Genomic DNA, 15,062 nt, shown 5'->3' with positions numbered 1-15,062 from the left:
TGAGGCTCCAGGTCAGTACGCCTCAGGGCAGGTGAGGACCTGTGCCTCTCCCCTGGCTGTATGTGCATTTTCCAAAATAGTCTTTGAGGGAAATGTGATCCCACAGAACTCTGTTTTCTGTTTAATGTCTGTTTTTATGATCCTACTTTATAGCAGGATCAACAAAGAAAAACATTATTCAGTGTAACAGGTAACACCGCTTTGCAGAGCTGGGCCCAGGTCGGGTCTCCCTCGGGGTGTCTGCCCCCCATCACCTCCCAGCACCAGGACTCAGCTCTCCAAAGGGGCCCTGTGCTGTCAGGGTCAGAGGTGGCCGGAGGGGGCCAGGCCAAGTCTCACGCTCCCCACCCCCTGCAGGGGCTCCCACCTGAAGGAGAACAAGTACCTGATTGTGGTGACCGACGGGCACCCCCTGGAGGGCTACAAGGAGCCATGCGGGGGCCTGGAGGATGCGGTGAACGAGGCCAAGCACCTGGGCATCAAAGTCTTCTCTGTGGCCATCACGCCCGACCACCTGGTAGGAGCCCCGTCCTGGGCCTATGGCCCGGGAGGGGGCACAGGACACAGCCTGTGGGTGCAGAGACCAGGCACCGAGCTGCAGCCAGGGCGTGGGGAGGAGCAGAGACGGGGAGGGGCCTGCACTCCCAGCCGTCACCGGCACCCTGGTTCCTGCCATCACCCGTGTGCTGGCTGTGCCCACCCAGGAGCCGCGGCTGAGCATCATCGCCACAGACCACACGTACCGGCGCAACTTCACGGCGGCGGACTGGGGGCAGAGCCGCGACGCGGAGGAGGTCATCAGCCAGACCATCGACACCATCACCGACATGATTGTGAGTGGCCCTGCGCCGTCACCTCCCGGGTCCGGATGCCGGGAAATCCTGTGGCTGCAAATGTAAATTAATTTGACTTTTTCATTTCATTTTCAGAAAAATAATGTGGAACAAGTGGTAAGAGCCCCTCCCCCCATCCCTACCCTCCCCCACTGCCCAGGGGGTCACCACTGGCCCCCACCTCCCAGCTGGGCGCCCAAGCCGAGCCCTCTGAGCCCCCACAGGCATCGGGGGTGCGGCAGCTGCGCCTCGGCTTTCTGATGTGTCACTCTGTCCCTCCTCCTGCAGTGCTGCTCCTTCGAGTGCCAGGTGAGTGTGGGCGCCCCCATCCCCCCGCCCGGCCCTGGGGCCTCCTGGGAGGGTCTGTCTTGGGCTGACTGTTCTCTCTGCCCTGCAGCCCGCCAGAGGACCTCCCGGACCACGGGGTGACCCAGGGTACGAGGTGAGTGTCTGCGCCCCACCCTTGCTTACGTCCAGGAGGGAGGTGGGAGGTGCCCAGGTGTGAGGGACACGGTGACCCCCAGGCAGCCGTTCTGAGCACCCCCATGCACCTGCCACTGGGCTGGGTGTGGGGATGGTGAAAGCATCCCTACCTGAGTGGTGCCCCAGCCATGGGAGAGAGTCCTGGCACAGGGACCCCCAGGCCGAAGGGGTGGCCCAGGGCTGGCGTGGGGGGCGGGGGTCTGACAGCACCCTTGCCCCCTCCTGTGGTGGAGGAGCTGGCACTTCCTGAGTGTCGCCTGAGTGCTTGGCTCCTGGAGATGGGCCTCGATGGGGGATGGGCCTGCCCTTGGGCCCCGCCAGGGTGGCTTGCGCAGGGAGGTGTGGAAAATCAAGATGCGTTGCTGGTATTTACAAATTGGGACGTTGGTCAGGAAAGTCCAGATTTCGGGCGTCTCCTAAAAAATGTCAGCTTCCGTGGCCTGAAGCCATGTGGCCACTGACCACGGGAGCTGAGCCAGCCTCTCCCGGGGGTCTTTTATCAAAATATGTTTTTATTGATTTCAGCGAGAGGAAGGGAGAGATAGAAACATCAATGATGAGAGAGAATCATTGGTCAGCTGCCTCCTGCACGCCCCCTACTGGGGATGGAGCCCGACACCCAGGCATGTGCTCTGACCTGGAATCGAACCATGACCTCCTGGTTCATGGGTTGACACTCAATCACTGAGCCACACGGCTGGGCTCCCTGGGGGGTGGGGGTCTTTGTGCCCATGCGGCGGCCCGCCTGGGAGGCCAGCACAGCAGCAGGAACGGGGCATTGGATGGTAGAGAGGAAAGATTCGGGGCCTCTGTCCAGCCAGCAGCCTGGTGGGGTGTGAGGGAGGGGACACGTGGAGCTGACCTCGCATGTCCCAAGACGGGCCACAGTCGGTGGGGAAGGTGCCTGAAGACCACGCAAGCAAGTTTTGCAGAAACACCGGGGAAACTGCCCCTAACCTTGACCTGCTTTGTGTTCCAGGGAGAACGAGGGAAGCCAGGTCTCCCAGGAGAGAAAGGAGAAGCCGGAGACCCAGTGAGTGCCAAACGCCTGACCCTGGGGTGGGAGCGCTGGGAGCCTGAGGCTGGGGGACCAGGCTGCGGAAACTTCCAGAAGGATGGCTGGTGTCTGAGTGTCATGGTCACCATCCTCAGAGGACATGGCCACATGGGCAGCCAGGGCCGGAGGGTGCACTGCACAGACATCCCGTCCAGTATATCCCCTGGACAGGGCCCCATGCCCTCAGGCCTCCCCACAGGCCCAGCCTGTGCTCCATGGGGCAGGGGGGGGGTGGGGAAATGGCCAGCAAAGTCCCTCACCTTCTGCCCCAGCCATGGCCAGTCTCCCCACAGCCCACCCCCAGCTCCTCCTGGCGGCCCTTGACCTCCCCCTTCCCTCCCTGGAGCTTCCTTGAGGAGCCCCCAGGAGTGGAGGCGGGGCCTTCACAGCAGGGCTGCTCCCTCAGGTGCCAGCCAGCAGGGGACCAGGGGCCAGCGGGCAGCAATCAGAGAGCCCAGTCTCTCCAACTGACGGGGCTGCGTGGAGTGGGCTACAAGGAGGCTGGGTGGGGGCTGCCCCTGCCCCCTGGGGGCTGTGTGGAGTGGGCTTCAAGGAGCCTGGGTGGGGGCTGCGTGGAGTGGGCTACAAGGAGGCTGGGTGGGGGCTGCGTGGAGTGGGCTACAAGGAGGCCGGGCGGAGGCTGCCCCTGTCCCCCCGGGGGTGTCTAACGCGCACCCTCCTTTGTGTTTCAGGGAAGGCCCGGCGACCTGGGGCCCGTTGGCTACCAGGGGATGAAGGTATGTCTCCCCTCCCGCCCCAGCGGCCTCTTCTGGGGCTGAGCCAAAGTGCATCCGAGCTCCCCCGGGCACTGGCCGCGGGACACCAGTAACAGCCCCCTCTCCTCTCTGTTTGCTGTGTAGGGAGAAAAGGGAAGCCGAGGGGAGAAGGTGAGTGAGGCACAACTTGGGCTGTGCAGCCCCCTCACCTGGGCAAGGACGGCATGGCCCGTCCCCCGTGTGGCTGGGCCCCATCGAGCTGGTGGGGGGTTGGTGGTGCGACCCTCCCCGGGGATCTGGGAGGCCCACCCCCTCCTCGCTGCCCTCCTCCGCGTCTCTGGCCAATTTCTGGGGAACTTGCCCCGTGACGGGGGGACCACCGCCCTCACCCTTCCCTCCTGTCTCTACAGGGCTCCAGGGGACCCAAAGGTTACAAGGTGAGTTTGGCGGTGGGGACGTGTGTCTGCCCCGGGGGTGGGTGCTGTCCGACCTTCATCTGATCCTTCGGCCTTTGCACCTCACAGGGCGAGAAGGGCAAGCGTGGCATCGACGGTGTGGACGGCATGAAGGTAACCCCCAGGCCGGGGAAGGGCTGGTGGCCAGGGCCACGGTCAGGGAAGGGACGGTGGGCACAGCCAGTTCTCCCTCCAGACATCAGCAGGTAGGGACCCTGGTGGGCACTTCTGGGCAATCTGGAGGCAGTGGGGAAGGTAGGAGATGTTTCCTGTTGAGCCCGTGGTCCCAGTGGACCCCAAGCCACCTGGCCAAGCTCGGGGTGTCTTCTGGAGTGGGGCTTTCCTGGGATGGGGTGGGGGAGCCAGAATCAAAAGACTGGACCACCAAACCTGCCTTCCTCCTTCCAGGGGGAGATGGGGTACCCTGGCCTGCCAGGCTGCAAGGGCTCGCCTGGATTCGATGTAAGTCACTTTCTCTCGCCGATACTTTCAGACTGTAAGTTCTCAGGTGTGAACACTGGCTCATACCCTTCGGTCTCTAAGAAGTCACCAGAGGGCTTGGTTAAGACCCTGGACTGACCTCTGCCGTCTTCTTACCAGGGTGTCCAAGGCCCCCCGGGGCCCAAGGGTGATGCGGGCGCATTCGGACTGAAGGGAGAAAAGGTGGGTGCCGTGAGCCCCCTGGGGGCTGGGTCTCAGCTTCATTGGCTGCTCTGCTCAGTGGGCAGGCGGGTTATGGGTTAAACATCACAGCTCACCTGATGGGCAGGTGAGTTTGCCCAAAGGGAGCGTTCCCTGCACGCATCACTGAGCCTCGGACCCTCCCGCCACCATCGCCCCTGCCCTCTGCCTCGGGAGTGTCCCGCAGCCTCCTGTCCCAGAGGCCCCCTGCTCAGGTGGAATCAGAACGTAAGAGCCTTAAGAGCCGGCGGCAGCGACGCTGCTGGCGCTGCTGGTGGCCAGTGGGCAGATCGGCGAAGCACGGATATCATGGTCGGGCTTGAGGCTGAGTTTTGTTGCTGGCGTTTCCTGGGGTTTCTCGTGGCCGCAGGAAGTGCTAGGAGAGATGGCCCTGTGGACCCGCCCCACACGCTCTACCCTAACCGCACGGGTTTCCGGGAATGCATTTTCGGGTATCACCTTCCAGCTCACGGGTTACCGACTGGGCCCAGAGCCGAGTTCCCGGAAACTGGGCCTCACTAATGAGAACCAGGGTTGTCCCTGCGAGGACTGGGCCGCAGGGGACGCGACCGGGGCGGAGGCACGGGAGGACCGTGGGGCTGGCCAGGCAGCAGCCTGCTGTCTGGGTGAGCAGGGCTGGCACGGGGGCTCTGGTCCCCCCAGCGAGGACAGGCGGGGCTGACCCTTCTGATCTTTCCAGGGGGAGCCTGGAGCCGATGGGGAGCCTGGGAGGCCAGGGAGCACAGGGAGCCCCGGAGACGAGGTGAGCATTCACGGGGTGCCTGCCCCACCCTCCTTCCACCATAGCCAGGGTGGGGCCCAGGCCCTGGGAGGGGCCGCCAGGACCAGGCCAGCCGTAGTCCGGGCACTGGCCAGGCCAGAGATGGACGAGTGTGCTTTGTTCTCCCCAGGGAGACCCCGGAGAGCCTGGTCCCCCAGGAGAGAAGGGCGAGGCCGGCGACGAGGTGAGCACCCATGTTTGGCCTCTGCTCCCTGTTCCTGAGACTCAGGCTGAGTTCCCATCTCAACTAACACTTCCGTTCATTCCTCTCCATCCCAGGGCAACGCAGGACCAGACGGCCCCCCCGGAGAGAGGGTGAGTCCAGCGGGGTGGGCTCTGGGCTCGGGGCCTCATTGCTTCATGCCAGATGTGGCTGCATCACCAGCTGGGGGCCCGCTGGGCGTGGGGATCGGCCCTGTGCCCAGCCCTTGGGTCCCTCCCACATTAAGGAGCTGCAACCTCACCTCCTTCTTCTCTCCACACAGGGCGGCCCTGGTGAGAGGGGACCGCGGGGCACCCCAGGCGTGCGGGGCCCGAGAGGAGACCCGGTGAGTCACCGTGCATTAAGCTGGGACCCCACTTCGCCGGGGGCACAGACTGAGGTCAGGCTGTCAGAATTGCAGGACACATCCCCTCGGCCCCTAGATTTCTGTTTCAGCTCCTGCCCTCGGCCCCACCCAGACCTCAGGGAGCCAGGCCTGGGAGGAGGCCAGCAGGGCAAAGGGCAGGGTCTCTGCCCTCAGCCCCCAGGACCAGCTCCTACGGAAACGACCACCTAACATCACAGGAGACACAGTGGTTTGCTCCCTGAGGTTTTGTCGGGGACGTAGGGGTTTGCAGGACCCTGACTGTGGGGTCTGTGATGCTCCACAGCAGCACGTCCTGCGTTCCCAGCTCCGTGCCTTCCCCTCGGGCTGCCCGTCCGTCACTATTCCAGCTGCACCTCTTTCCATGTGACATGGTTTCCTTAGCCCCGAGCCTGCCCCACTCACCAGGGCTTTTCTACATCCCTGCGGCCCTCCCACAACAACTCCCTAAACAGTTCTGCAGACAGAGCCTGCGTTCTTCTTAGGAACAACTTTTCTTTGTTAAAACTTCAAGAGCAGGAACAGTGGGCAGCCAAGTGGCGGACAGGCCTGTGGCTGAGGCTGCTGGTGGCCCCGTGGTTGAGTGCATGGTTTTGCCGGACCGAGAGGGCGGGCACCAGGAAGCCCCTGCCTGGTTTGTTGGGGGCAGGCCCCACCCCACATCCAGAGTTAGGGGAAAGGGTGCTGAGCTCCCAGCCTCAGATGTGGGCTGGGCCGTCTGCCACCGCAGACCTGGCAGTGCTGCGACTCCTCCCCATGTGAGGCTGAGGGGCAGGTGCGTGTTCAGGTGCCCAGTGCAGAGAGCGAGTTTCCTGTGAGGCCCCAGGCAGGGCTCGGGGAGGGACATCAAAGCAGGGGAACTTGGCTTTGACCCCCTTCCAAACCCACCCCCTTGAGATCAGGAAATGGGACCGAATCCAGGCCAGGTCTCCAGGAAGCACCCCTGGCGGACAGGGTCAGAGCAGCTGGGATGGGGCCCCGCTGCCAGGACCCCGCTAGCGAGCAGCGTAGGGACGGCCTTGGGCCTCAGGAGGAGCTGCGGGCCCCCTGGCTGGGCCTCCTGGGACCACACCAGTCACTGCACAGCTGAGCACGTGGCCACATCGTGGTTAAAACGTGGCAAAGCGTGAGAAGAATGTGGCCCGGGCACATGTGGACATCTCTGGGCCCCCCAGGCCTCGCCCTTCCCGTGGCCACATCGTGGTTAAAACGTGGCAAAGCGTGAGAAGGATGCGGCCCCCCAGGCCTCGCCCTTCCCGGCCTCCGTCTCACCGCCTTATTCCTCCCCAGGGTGAAGCTGGACCCCCGGGTGACCAGGGTCGAGAAGGCCCTGTCGGTGTCTCCGGAGACCCGGTAGGAAACCCGGCTGTGTGGGGGGGTGTCCGTGTGAGGAATCTGGGGGAGGTCTCTCTCCCAGGGGCATGACCCGGGAGACCTGTGATATGGGGGTCTGGAGCCGGCTGCTGGAGGCTGGGGGCAGCTGGAGCAGCAGAATGGGGATTGGTGAGGGCAGGCCCAGCCCCTGTGGCCCCAGATGCCCAGCACTCACAGAGGGACCCCTTTGCCACCTGGTGGGCATGTGGCAGGACACAGAGCTGAGTGAGCAGACTCCCACTTCACCCCCAAGCTCTGCCCTCAGAGGGGGTGGGGAGGGGCACCCTGGCTTGGATGGTGCTAGAGGAGGGATGTGGGGGGTGGATGCCGGTAATCACATGGAAGGGGGTGGCAGGGCTGGCAGCAGAGGGAGCCCGGGGCCCTGGGCACAACCCCTGCCCTTGCCTGGCAGGGCTGGGTCACTGGGGACGAGCCCTGGATGGAGGTGCCCCACATTAGAGCCCCCGGATACACAAGCAGGTGGGGGGGGGCGGGAGCCCGGGGCCCTGGGCACAACCCCTGCCCTTGCCTAGCAGGGCTGGGTCACTGGGGACGGAGCCCTGGATAGAGGTGTTCCACATTAGAGCCCCCGGATACACAGGTCGGGGGGGGGGGCGGACTCACTCAGCTTTTGGAGCCCAGGTGTGAGACCCAAAAGCTGAGCATCAATTTGGGCGTGTAGGGCATAGAAGGTTCCAGAATTCCTGGGTGCAGCCTTCCATGGCCATGCTGGGGGAGGGGAGGAGCCTTCCTTACCTGAGGAAGTAGAGGTCTGGCCTGCCCTTGGACTGGGCCGGAGAGGAGTCGGGAAGGGGTGCAGACCTGCCCTGCACCTCTCACTTGCCCATGTATGAACTCACGAAGTGGCCCGTCTCTCCTTCATGAACACATGGGGTGTCCCAGTATTTCCTTTACAGGAAAATACTGTAATAAGTATCCACACCCGCCTGTCGCACTGTCAGCTACTCTGGCTCTCCATCTGTCTGTTTGCCCATCCGTCCATCCAACCATCCATGATCTATCTTCTTTGCTATTTATCTAAGACATATCATCCATCCATTATCTATTACCTATCCACCAATTCACCCAGCCAGCCACCCGTCTACCTATCCATCCATTATCTGTTTGTCCATCTCTGTCCATTATCTATTATCTATCACCTATTCATCATCAACTTATCATCTATCTATGCCTATAATTTATCCCTCCATCCATCCACTCATCCATCCATCCATTCATCCATCTTTCACCCATCTTGAAATACATCCAAGGCTGTACCCAGAATGTAAATTCTTAGGAGCAGAATGTCTTGGCCAAATTGTGTGTGTGTGTGTGTGTGTGTGTGTGAGAGAGAGAGAGAGAGAGAGAGAGAGAGACCAAATACTCCTACCTGTCTGTCAGTCTAACCCCAGCTTACATTCCCCTCGGGAGTGTACAGTGGAGCCTGTACCCACAGCTTTGCCAACATGGGTCTCAGACTCTGAATGTGCATTTTAGCTCCTCGGCTGAAAACCGTGTCCTCTCTATGGGGAAAGCTGAGCCTGGTCCCGGGTGTCACCGAACCTGGCTGTTCACCAGGCTGTTCCTTTCCCGCCGGAGCCTGTGTCGCACGTCGCTGTGATGAGCCTGCGGGCACTTTGCAGCTCTGTGGTGTGTTGTTCAGGATGTCCTGCCATTTACAGGATTCCAAATACGCCCACCCCTCTTACTGTATTTTCTGCATATATCTTTGATTCCTTTGGAGCATAGAGGAGTTAGCAAGAGGAGGTTTAGGACTGTGAGTACACAAATCACAGAATTTACTCTTGCACTATTAGTTATTATTGCATTTCTGTATCACAACTGTAGACCTACCTACTCTTGCCCACCCCTGGATATTGTATGGTTAGAAGCAAGCCCGTTGTCACAACACAGCTTCTCGCATCACAATGCACTTTCATCCTCTATTCCATCCCTTATCCATGTGTCTTTCTGGAACTGCTGTATCATGACGCTGGCCTTCCTATTTCTGCTGACTCGGCCCAATGTGCCTCCACGCACCAGGGCCAGGACCTCGGGCCGCAGCTGGACGTGTGCGTAGCTGTGGCGAGAGCAGCAGTATGCCCGCTGCCTCCTGGCTGCCCATGGTTGAGGGAGCAGGCTGGGTCATGGGGGGCTGCAAGGACCTTGTCTGAGAAGGACCTCTTCTGGACACACCCACCTGACAACAGGGCCTCAGTGCAGGGTCTTGGCGGGGCGCATGGGGTGGGGGCAGCAGCTCCGTGAACAACGTGCCCTTGTCCTCCTTCCTCCGGCCTGGCCAGGGCTGTCTGTGAAGTGCTCGGGGGACCCGGACCTTGGGCCCAGAAGGGCAGGTGATGCGCCTCCAGGGAGGGCTGGTGTGGCAGAGAGAGGGTCCAGCGGGCATGTCCATCTCTCCGCAGGGTGACGCGGGCCCCGTTGGACCTAAAGGGTACCGAGGAGACGAGGGGCCCCCGGGGCTTGAGGTGAGTAGCCTTGGCCCCAGGAGGGACCAGCCAGGACCCCAGACCCCCTCCCCTCCACCAGCGCTTCCCTGGGAGAGCCCTCTGCACCATTAGCGCATATAAATGTGTCATTTCACTTTAGTACTTGTGACTTTTAGAACATTTGGAAAATGCATAAAAAATAAAAAAGGGGAATTGAAATTTAAAATAGTACCAATGATGATAGACCAGCAATACTGAATAAATATAATAGTACCACCCCGAGATGAATAACATGAGCATTTTAGCTTGTCTCTTTCCAATTTCTTTTTCTTTCTTGGCCTGTTATGCCTTACAGACTTCACAGGGTCTGTTTTTATTAATTTTTATTGTCAGCATTTCCCTAAAACCCTAACAATTTTTCAAAACACTGTTGATACATGGAGCCACGCCTATGTTTGGGTCCTTTTGTTTCTCCGAACGCCCTTGTTGGGCTCGTGGGCTGTTCCCGATTCCCCACGGGTCCCTGTCCATTTTCCGTCAGGTCCCAGGGGCCCCTGCGTGAGTCACAGGCGGGAGCTTGGCCTCTGGGCCCCAGGACCATAGGTTTAGAATCCTTCTTTTAATCACGGCCCAGCTGCTGTTTTATCTATTTTTTAATATATTGTTTACTGTTGACAGTATTATAGATGTCTCCCATTTCCACCCTCTTTCCCCTCCTCTGCCAGACCCTACCCACCCCACCCCCAGGTCTTCCCCACCCTGTTGTCTGTGTCCATGGGCTGTGACTATGTCTGCTGTTTTATTTGATTCTCCCTCTCGTTTTCCTCTGCAAGACCTCGTGCCCCAGACCTGCCTCACTCCTCCCCAGGTGCCACTTACTCCTGCCAAACCTACTCCTCTCCTCCTTAGGGTCCCAGAGGTGCCCCAGGGCCTGCAGGACCCCCCGGAGACCCCGGACTGATGGGCGAAAGAGTGAGTGATGGGCCCGAGGGCACAGAGTCCTGGAGGGGCTGACACCTGGTTGGTTGCCTGAGACCTGGGAAGCCCTGGGTTCGAGCCCCAGGCTCATAAGGTCTAAATGAAGGTCCTGGTCTGGTAACTGGGCGGGGCATCCTCCGGAGATGACTGTCCCCTCAGTCACCACGGTCACTGCTGGACGCTTTGCCTGCCGCCTGCTCCCGGGACCGGGGGAGGTGGGCCTGGGACCCCCAGGGCAGTCGGGGCAGGGAGGCGCCTTCCCAGCTGATGAGGGACTCAAAAGCGCCACCCCTGTGCCCACGCTGTGCCCATGCTGTGCCCATGCTGCGTGGCTCCCACAGTGACAGGACTGGTCTCTCCCCCAGGGTGAAGATGGCCCCCCCGGAAATGGCACTGAAGGCTTCCCCGGCTTCCCTGTGAGTGCCCCCCCACCCCCACCCCTTGGCCAGCTGGACTACTTGGGCCTGCGGGTTGTACCCAGGGATTGGTAGCTGGGATGGTCCATGGGGCCCATGTCAGAGCCGGCGTGACTGTCCTCCTTCCCCTGCAGGGCTATCCGGGCAGCAGGGGCCCTCCCGGGATAAACGTGAGTACAAGCCCATCCCCAGGCTACTGGCATGTGCACACACATGTACACACACACGTGTGCATACAGACGAACCTGTACACATGTACAGACACTCTCACATGGACACACACATATGTGGGGCAGACAATATCTCCTTTGTCTTTTTCCTTTTGAAACTTATTCCTAAAAATGAAATGAAGTTCATATAAACTGCTTTAGTGAAGCTGATTTAAAATAGAAAAGTTGTTGAAGAAAAGGAACAGCCAGGACTCCTTGCCATCCAAGGAGCTCGGCTGAACGCCCACGGGAGACGGGGGCCAGCTGCTGCCTCCCCGAGACCCTGTGCTGGGTCCCAGCCCAGCACATACGCCTGCTCAGGGACTCTGCACCCCACTGACCCTAGGCCGGACCCCAGCCCAGCACATACGCCTGCTCAGGGACTCTGCACCCCACTGACCCTAGGCCGGACCCCAACCCAGCACATACGCCTGCTCAGGGACTCTGCACCCCACTGACCCTAGGCCGGACCCCAGCCCAGCACATACGCCTGCTCAGGGACTCTGCACCCCACTGACCCTAGGCCGGACCCCAGCCCAGCACATACGCCTGCTCAGGGACTCTGCACCCCACTGACCGTGTGTTCCTTGTCGCCTGCAGGGCACTAAAGGCTACCCCGGCCTCAAGGGGGACGAGGGAGAAGCTGGAGACCCCGGAGAGGACGTGAGTGCAGCCCCCTCCCCCGCCCCCACACATTGTGAAATCCCGAGGGAGGACTCTGGGGAACGGTGGCTGTGTCTGTGACACAAGCTCTTTTCTTCCAGAACAACGACATTTCACCCCGAGGTGCCAAAGGCGCAAAGGGGTACCGGGGCCCCGAAGGCCCCCAGGTGAGTGGAGGCGTGGCTGGGCCGGGGGGGGCTGGTGGGGGACGGACACACCTGCGACTCTGAGGCTGTGGTGGGTAGAGAGGGGCCTGGGGAGAGGAGGTGGGAATTTGGGGAGCAGGTCTCTGGGGAAGTTGGGACTGGACAGGTGGGATCAGAGAGAACAGACGGTTCCGAGGGCACATTGGGGGTGCTGAATGGGGAGGGAGAAGGGGCCGGTCACCAGGTGACAGAGACAGAAGCACAGCAAAGCCCAGGGCAGGGCCCAGGTGAGGTCTGGCACCCAGGCCTGGGGCCCCTGCCCACGGAGGAGGTGCCGTTGGACTGGACGGGCAGTGAGCGTGGGCAGGCTGCACACAGGGTCACGGCCGCACACCCACTGGCACCCAGAAGAGACTGTGCTGAGTGGTCGCATAATAGACGGTTCTCCCAGCCCTTCATGTGCAGAAGCCACCGCTGTCCCTGGCGTCCAGGGGGCTCCTGCTGGGAGGTGGGGTCCCAAGGGCCAGGGGGGCTGGCCAAGAGCTCCTGTCAGACCCGCAGTTCAGGAACCTGGCGAGTGGGGCCCCGGGGCAGACCCTGCAGCGCTCCCCCCATCTTCTCCCTGACAGGGACCCCCAGGACACACGGGACCACCAGGACCGGATGTAAGTGGGGTCTGTGAACATCCGCAGGGGCCAACCACTCGGGACCCCCTGGGGTGGAAACCCTTGGCAGCAACAGGGGGACGTGCGATGGCCACTGGAGGGACATGTGACAGCCACAGGGGACATGACGGGCCCAGGGGAACACGGCCACGGGGGGCACATAACGGCCACATGTCAGTGACCCCCTCAGGTGCCCGCACCGGGGAGCAGGGGCCTAGGTCGGAGCAGGGCACACCCTGGACAGTGAGAGCCCCTGCCCACCCCCAGCCTGGCTGAGGTCCCCGGGAAGGTGACCCAGAGGGCCGGCCTCACCCAGCGCCCGGGGCAGCCCTGGCTGGATGGCCGGCCAGTCGGCCCACCATGCAAGTGTCTCCTCCTCCCCAGGAATGCGAGATTCTGGACATCATCATGAAAATGTGCTGTGAGTGCCTCCACTTTGAATAATTATTGGAAAGAGCATGGGGGGGGGGCAGGGTAGGTGTGGGTCCCACCTGCGAGAATGTCCCTGGGGCTGGGCCACTCTCACCCCCACTGCTGGCCTCCTTCCCCTCCCACCGAGAGGCCCCAGGAACCCTGGTGAGGGAGGCCCAGGAGGTGGGGAGCGAGTGGGGGTTCACATAAGACTCGGGGTCTTGCATCACCTAATCTCCTCTTTCTCCTCTTCCCCAGCTTGCTGTGGTGAGTGTCACTCTCTAATTCGTGTGGCCTTCGCTCTGGGTAGACAGCCCTGTGGGTGGTGGGGCTTCCCCCATACCCCCTCTGCGTGGCGTAGAGCAGCAGCTGCCCCCCCCCCCCCCCCCCCCCCCCCCCCCCCACGGCGCCCAGAGTGCAAGTGCGGCCCCATCGACATCCTGTTCGTGCTGGACAGCTCCGAGAGCATCGGGCTGCAGAACTTCGAGATCGCCAAGGACTTCATCGTCAAGGTCATCGACCGGCTGAGCCGGGACGAGCTGGTCAAGGTGTGTCCCTCCCTGGCCTCCACGCGCCGGGGAAGGTGGTTCCCAGGAGGCAGGAGTCTTTCCTGACACCGAGCTGGAGGGGGGCAGGTCCCGGGGGCTCTGGGAGACAGGACAACCCACCAGCATGTGAGAGCCACGGCGAGGCCTGGCCTGGGGCAGACAGAGGGGGAGGGGCAGCCGGGCCATGCCTGACCTCGGGGCCTGTCCCTGTGCAGTTCGAGCCTGGACAGTCGCATGCGGGCGTGGTGCAGTACAGCCACAACCAGATGCAGGAGCACGTGGACCTGAGGAACCCCAACATCAGGAACGCCCAGGAGCTCAAGGCGTGAGTGCAGTGCGGCCGTGTGTGCAGTTCCAAGAGCCCACCCAGCCTCTGCTCACCCCTGACCCCAGTGCCGACCCAGCCCCTGCAGCAGGCCCAGGCTGACCCCTGACCCGGGTGCTGACCCAGCCCCTGCAGCAGGCCCAGGCTGACCCCTGACCCCAGTGCTGACCCAGCCCCTGCAGCAGGCCCAGGCTGACCCCTGACCCCAGTGCTGACCCAGCCCCTGCAGCAGGCACAGGCTGACCCCTGACCCCAGTGCTGACCCAGCCCTGCAACAGGCCCAGGCTGACCCCTGACCCCGGTGCTGACCACCCCCTGCAGCAGGCCCAGGCTGACCCTTAACCCCAGTGCTGACCCTGTACCTGGCCCGAGCCCTGGTCCAGCCCTGGCCCCGGTGCTGACTGTGCTGTGGCCCTACAGAGCCATCAAGAAGCTGCAGTGGATGGCGGGTGGCACGTTCACAGGGGAGGCCCTGCAGTACACCCGGGACCGGCTCCTGCCACCCACTCAGAACAACCGGATCGCCCTGGTCATCACAGACGGCCGCTCGGACACCCAGAGGGACACCACACCCCTCAGCGTGCTCTGCGGCCCTGACATTCAGGTGGGGCCACGTCCACGCCGCACACGGCCACCTTCGCACCCTGCAGTGTGGGCACTCTCCCCACTGGGGCTGGCTGATGCGGTCCCTCCCCACAGGTGGTCTCCGTGGGCATCAAGGACGTGTTCGGCTTCGTCGCGGGCTCTGACCAGCTCAACGTGATTTCCTGCCAAGGCCTGGCCTCCCGGGGCCGGCCGGGGCTCTCGCTGGTCAAAGAGAACTACGCCGAGCTGCTGGAGGACGCCTTCCTGAAGAACGTCACCACCCAGATCTGCATAGGTGGGCGCGGGCGGGGGCGGGGCCAGCGGGCACTGGGCGCCACCCAGCTGGGCTGGAAGGGCACCACAGAGCTGTCGCAGCCAGAGCTGCCGGGGTCAGACGTGGGCCCTCTCCCCACACAGTGGGCTTGTGACCCGCATGCCTGGGGCTAGTGTGGCACAGGGGCAGCACATCGCGGGGTGTCTGCCCTGCAGACCTCTCTGAGCCTCGGTTTCCCCATTCTCTGAGGGGCAAGACTCTGCCTCACCCCTCCCTGGCTCGGTGTGAGGACCATGACATAATGCCTGGGCCATCCATCCCCTCAAAGATCTGCCCTTGAATCAGGGGACACCCCTTCCTGGTGGGGGGAGGGGCCAGGTGGGGTGCTGGCGAGGCATTCAGGGGCGCCGCCTGTTTGCATGGCCACA

General features: G+C 62.3%; 1 protein-coding gene across 1 annotated transcript in view; it reads left to right on the top strand.

The window, feature by feature from the left end:
* COL6A1 (collagen, type VI, alpha 1) overlaps positions 1-15,062 on the top strand; it is a 20,011-nt gene that overhangs the window by 3,693 nt on the left and 1,256 nt on the right. Inside the window, exons 4-33 of the mRNA XM_005878932.2 lie at positions 358-517; positions 705-833; positions 930-950; positions 1,122-1,142; positions 1,231-1,275; positions 2,296-2,349; positions 3,066-3,110; positions 3,234-3,260; positions 3,500-3,526; positions 3,614-3,658; positions 3,953-4,006; positions 4,145-4,207; positions 4,926-4,988; positions 5,137-5,190; positions 5,286-5,321; positions 5,492-5,554; positions 6,884-6,946; positions 9,391-9,453; positions 10,324-10,386; positions 10,758-10,808; positions 10,943-10,978; positions 11,618-11,680; positions 11,782-11,847; positions 12,456-12,491; positions 12,876-12,912; positions 13,161-13,169; positions 13,317-13,450; positions 13,666-13,775; positions 14,196-14,379; positions 14,475-14,655. Of these exons, the coding sequence (XP_005878994.1) occupies positions 358-517; positions 705-833; positions 930-950; positions 1,122-1,142; positions 1,231-1,275; positions 2,296-2,349; positions 3,066-3,110; positions 3,234-3,260; positions 3,500-3,526; positions 3,614-3,658; positions 3,953-4,006; positions 4,145-4,207; positions 4,926-4,988; positions 5,137-5,190; positions 5,286-5,321; positions 5,492-5,554; positions 6,884-6,946; positions 9,391-9,453; positions 10,324-10,386; positions 10,758-10,808; positions 10,943-10,978; positions 11,618-11,680; positions 11,782-11,847; positions 12,456-12,491; positions 12,876-12,912; positions 13,161-13,169; positions 13,317-13,450; positions 13,666-13,775; positions 14,196-14,379; positions 14,475-14,655 (2,003 nt within the window). The remainder of the gene's footprint in view (positions 1-357; positions 518-704; positions 834-929; positions 951-1,121; positions 1,143-1,230; positions 1,276-2,295; positions 2,350-3,065; positions 3,111-3,233; positions 3,261-3,499; positions 3,527-3,613; positions 3,659-3,952; positions 4,007-4,144; positions 4,208-4,925; positions 4,989-5,136; positions 5,191-5,285; positions 5,322-5,491; positions 5,555-6,883; positions 6,947-9,390; positions 9,454-10,323; positions 10,387-10,757; positions 10,809-10,942; positions 10,979-11,617; positions 11,681-11,781; positions 11,848-12,455; positions 12,492-12,875; positions 12,913-13,160; positions 13,170-13,316; positions 13,451-13,665; positions 13,776-14,195; positions 14,380-14,474; positions 14,656-15,062) is intronic.

Source organism: Myotis brandtii, unplaced genomic scaffold, assembly GCF_000412655.1.
Source record: "Myotis brandtii unplaced genomic scaffold, ASM41265v1 scaffold577, whole genome shotgun sequence".
Taxonomy (NCBI): Eukaryota; Metazoa; Chordata; class Mammalia; order Chiroptera; family Vespertilionidae; genus Myotis; species Myotis brandtii.
Note: the sequence above shows the minus strand (reverse complement) of the source record. Positions and strands in the feature narration are given on the sequence as shown.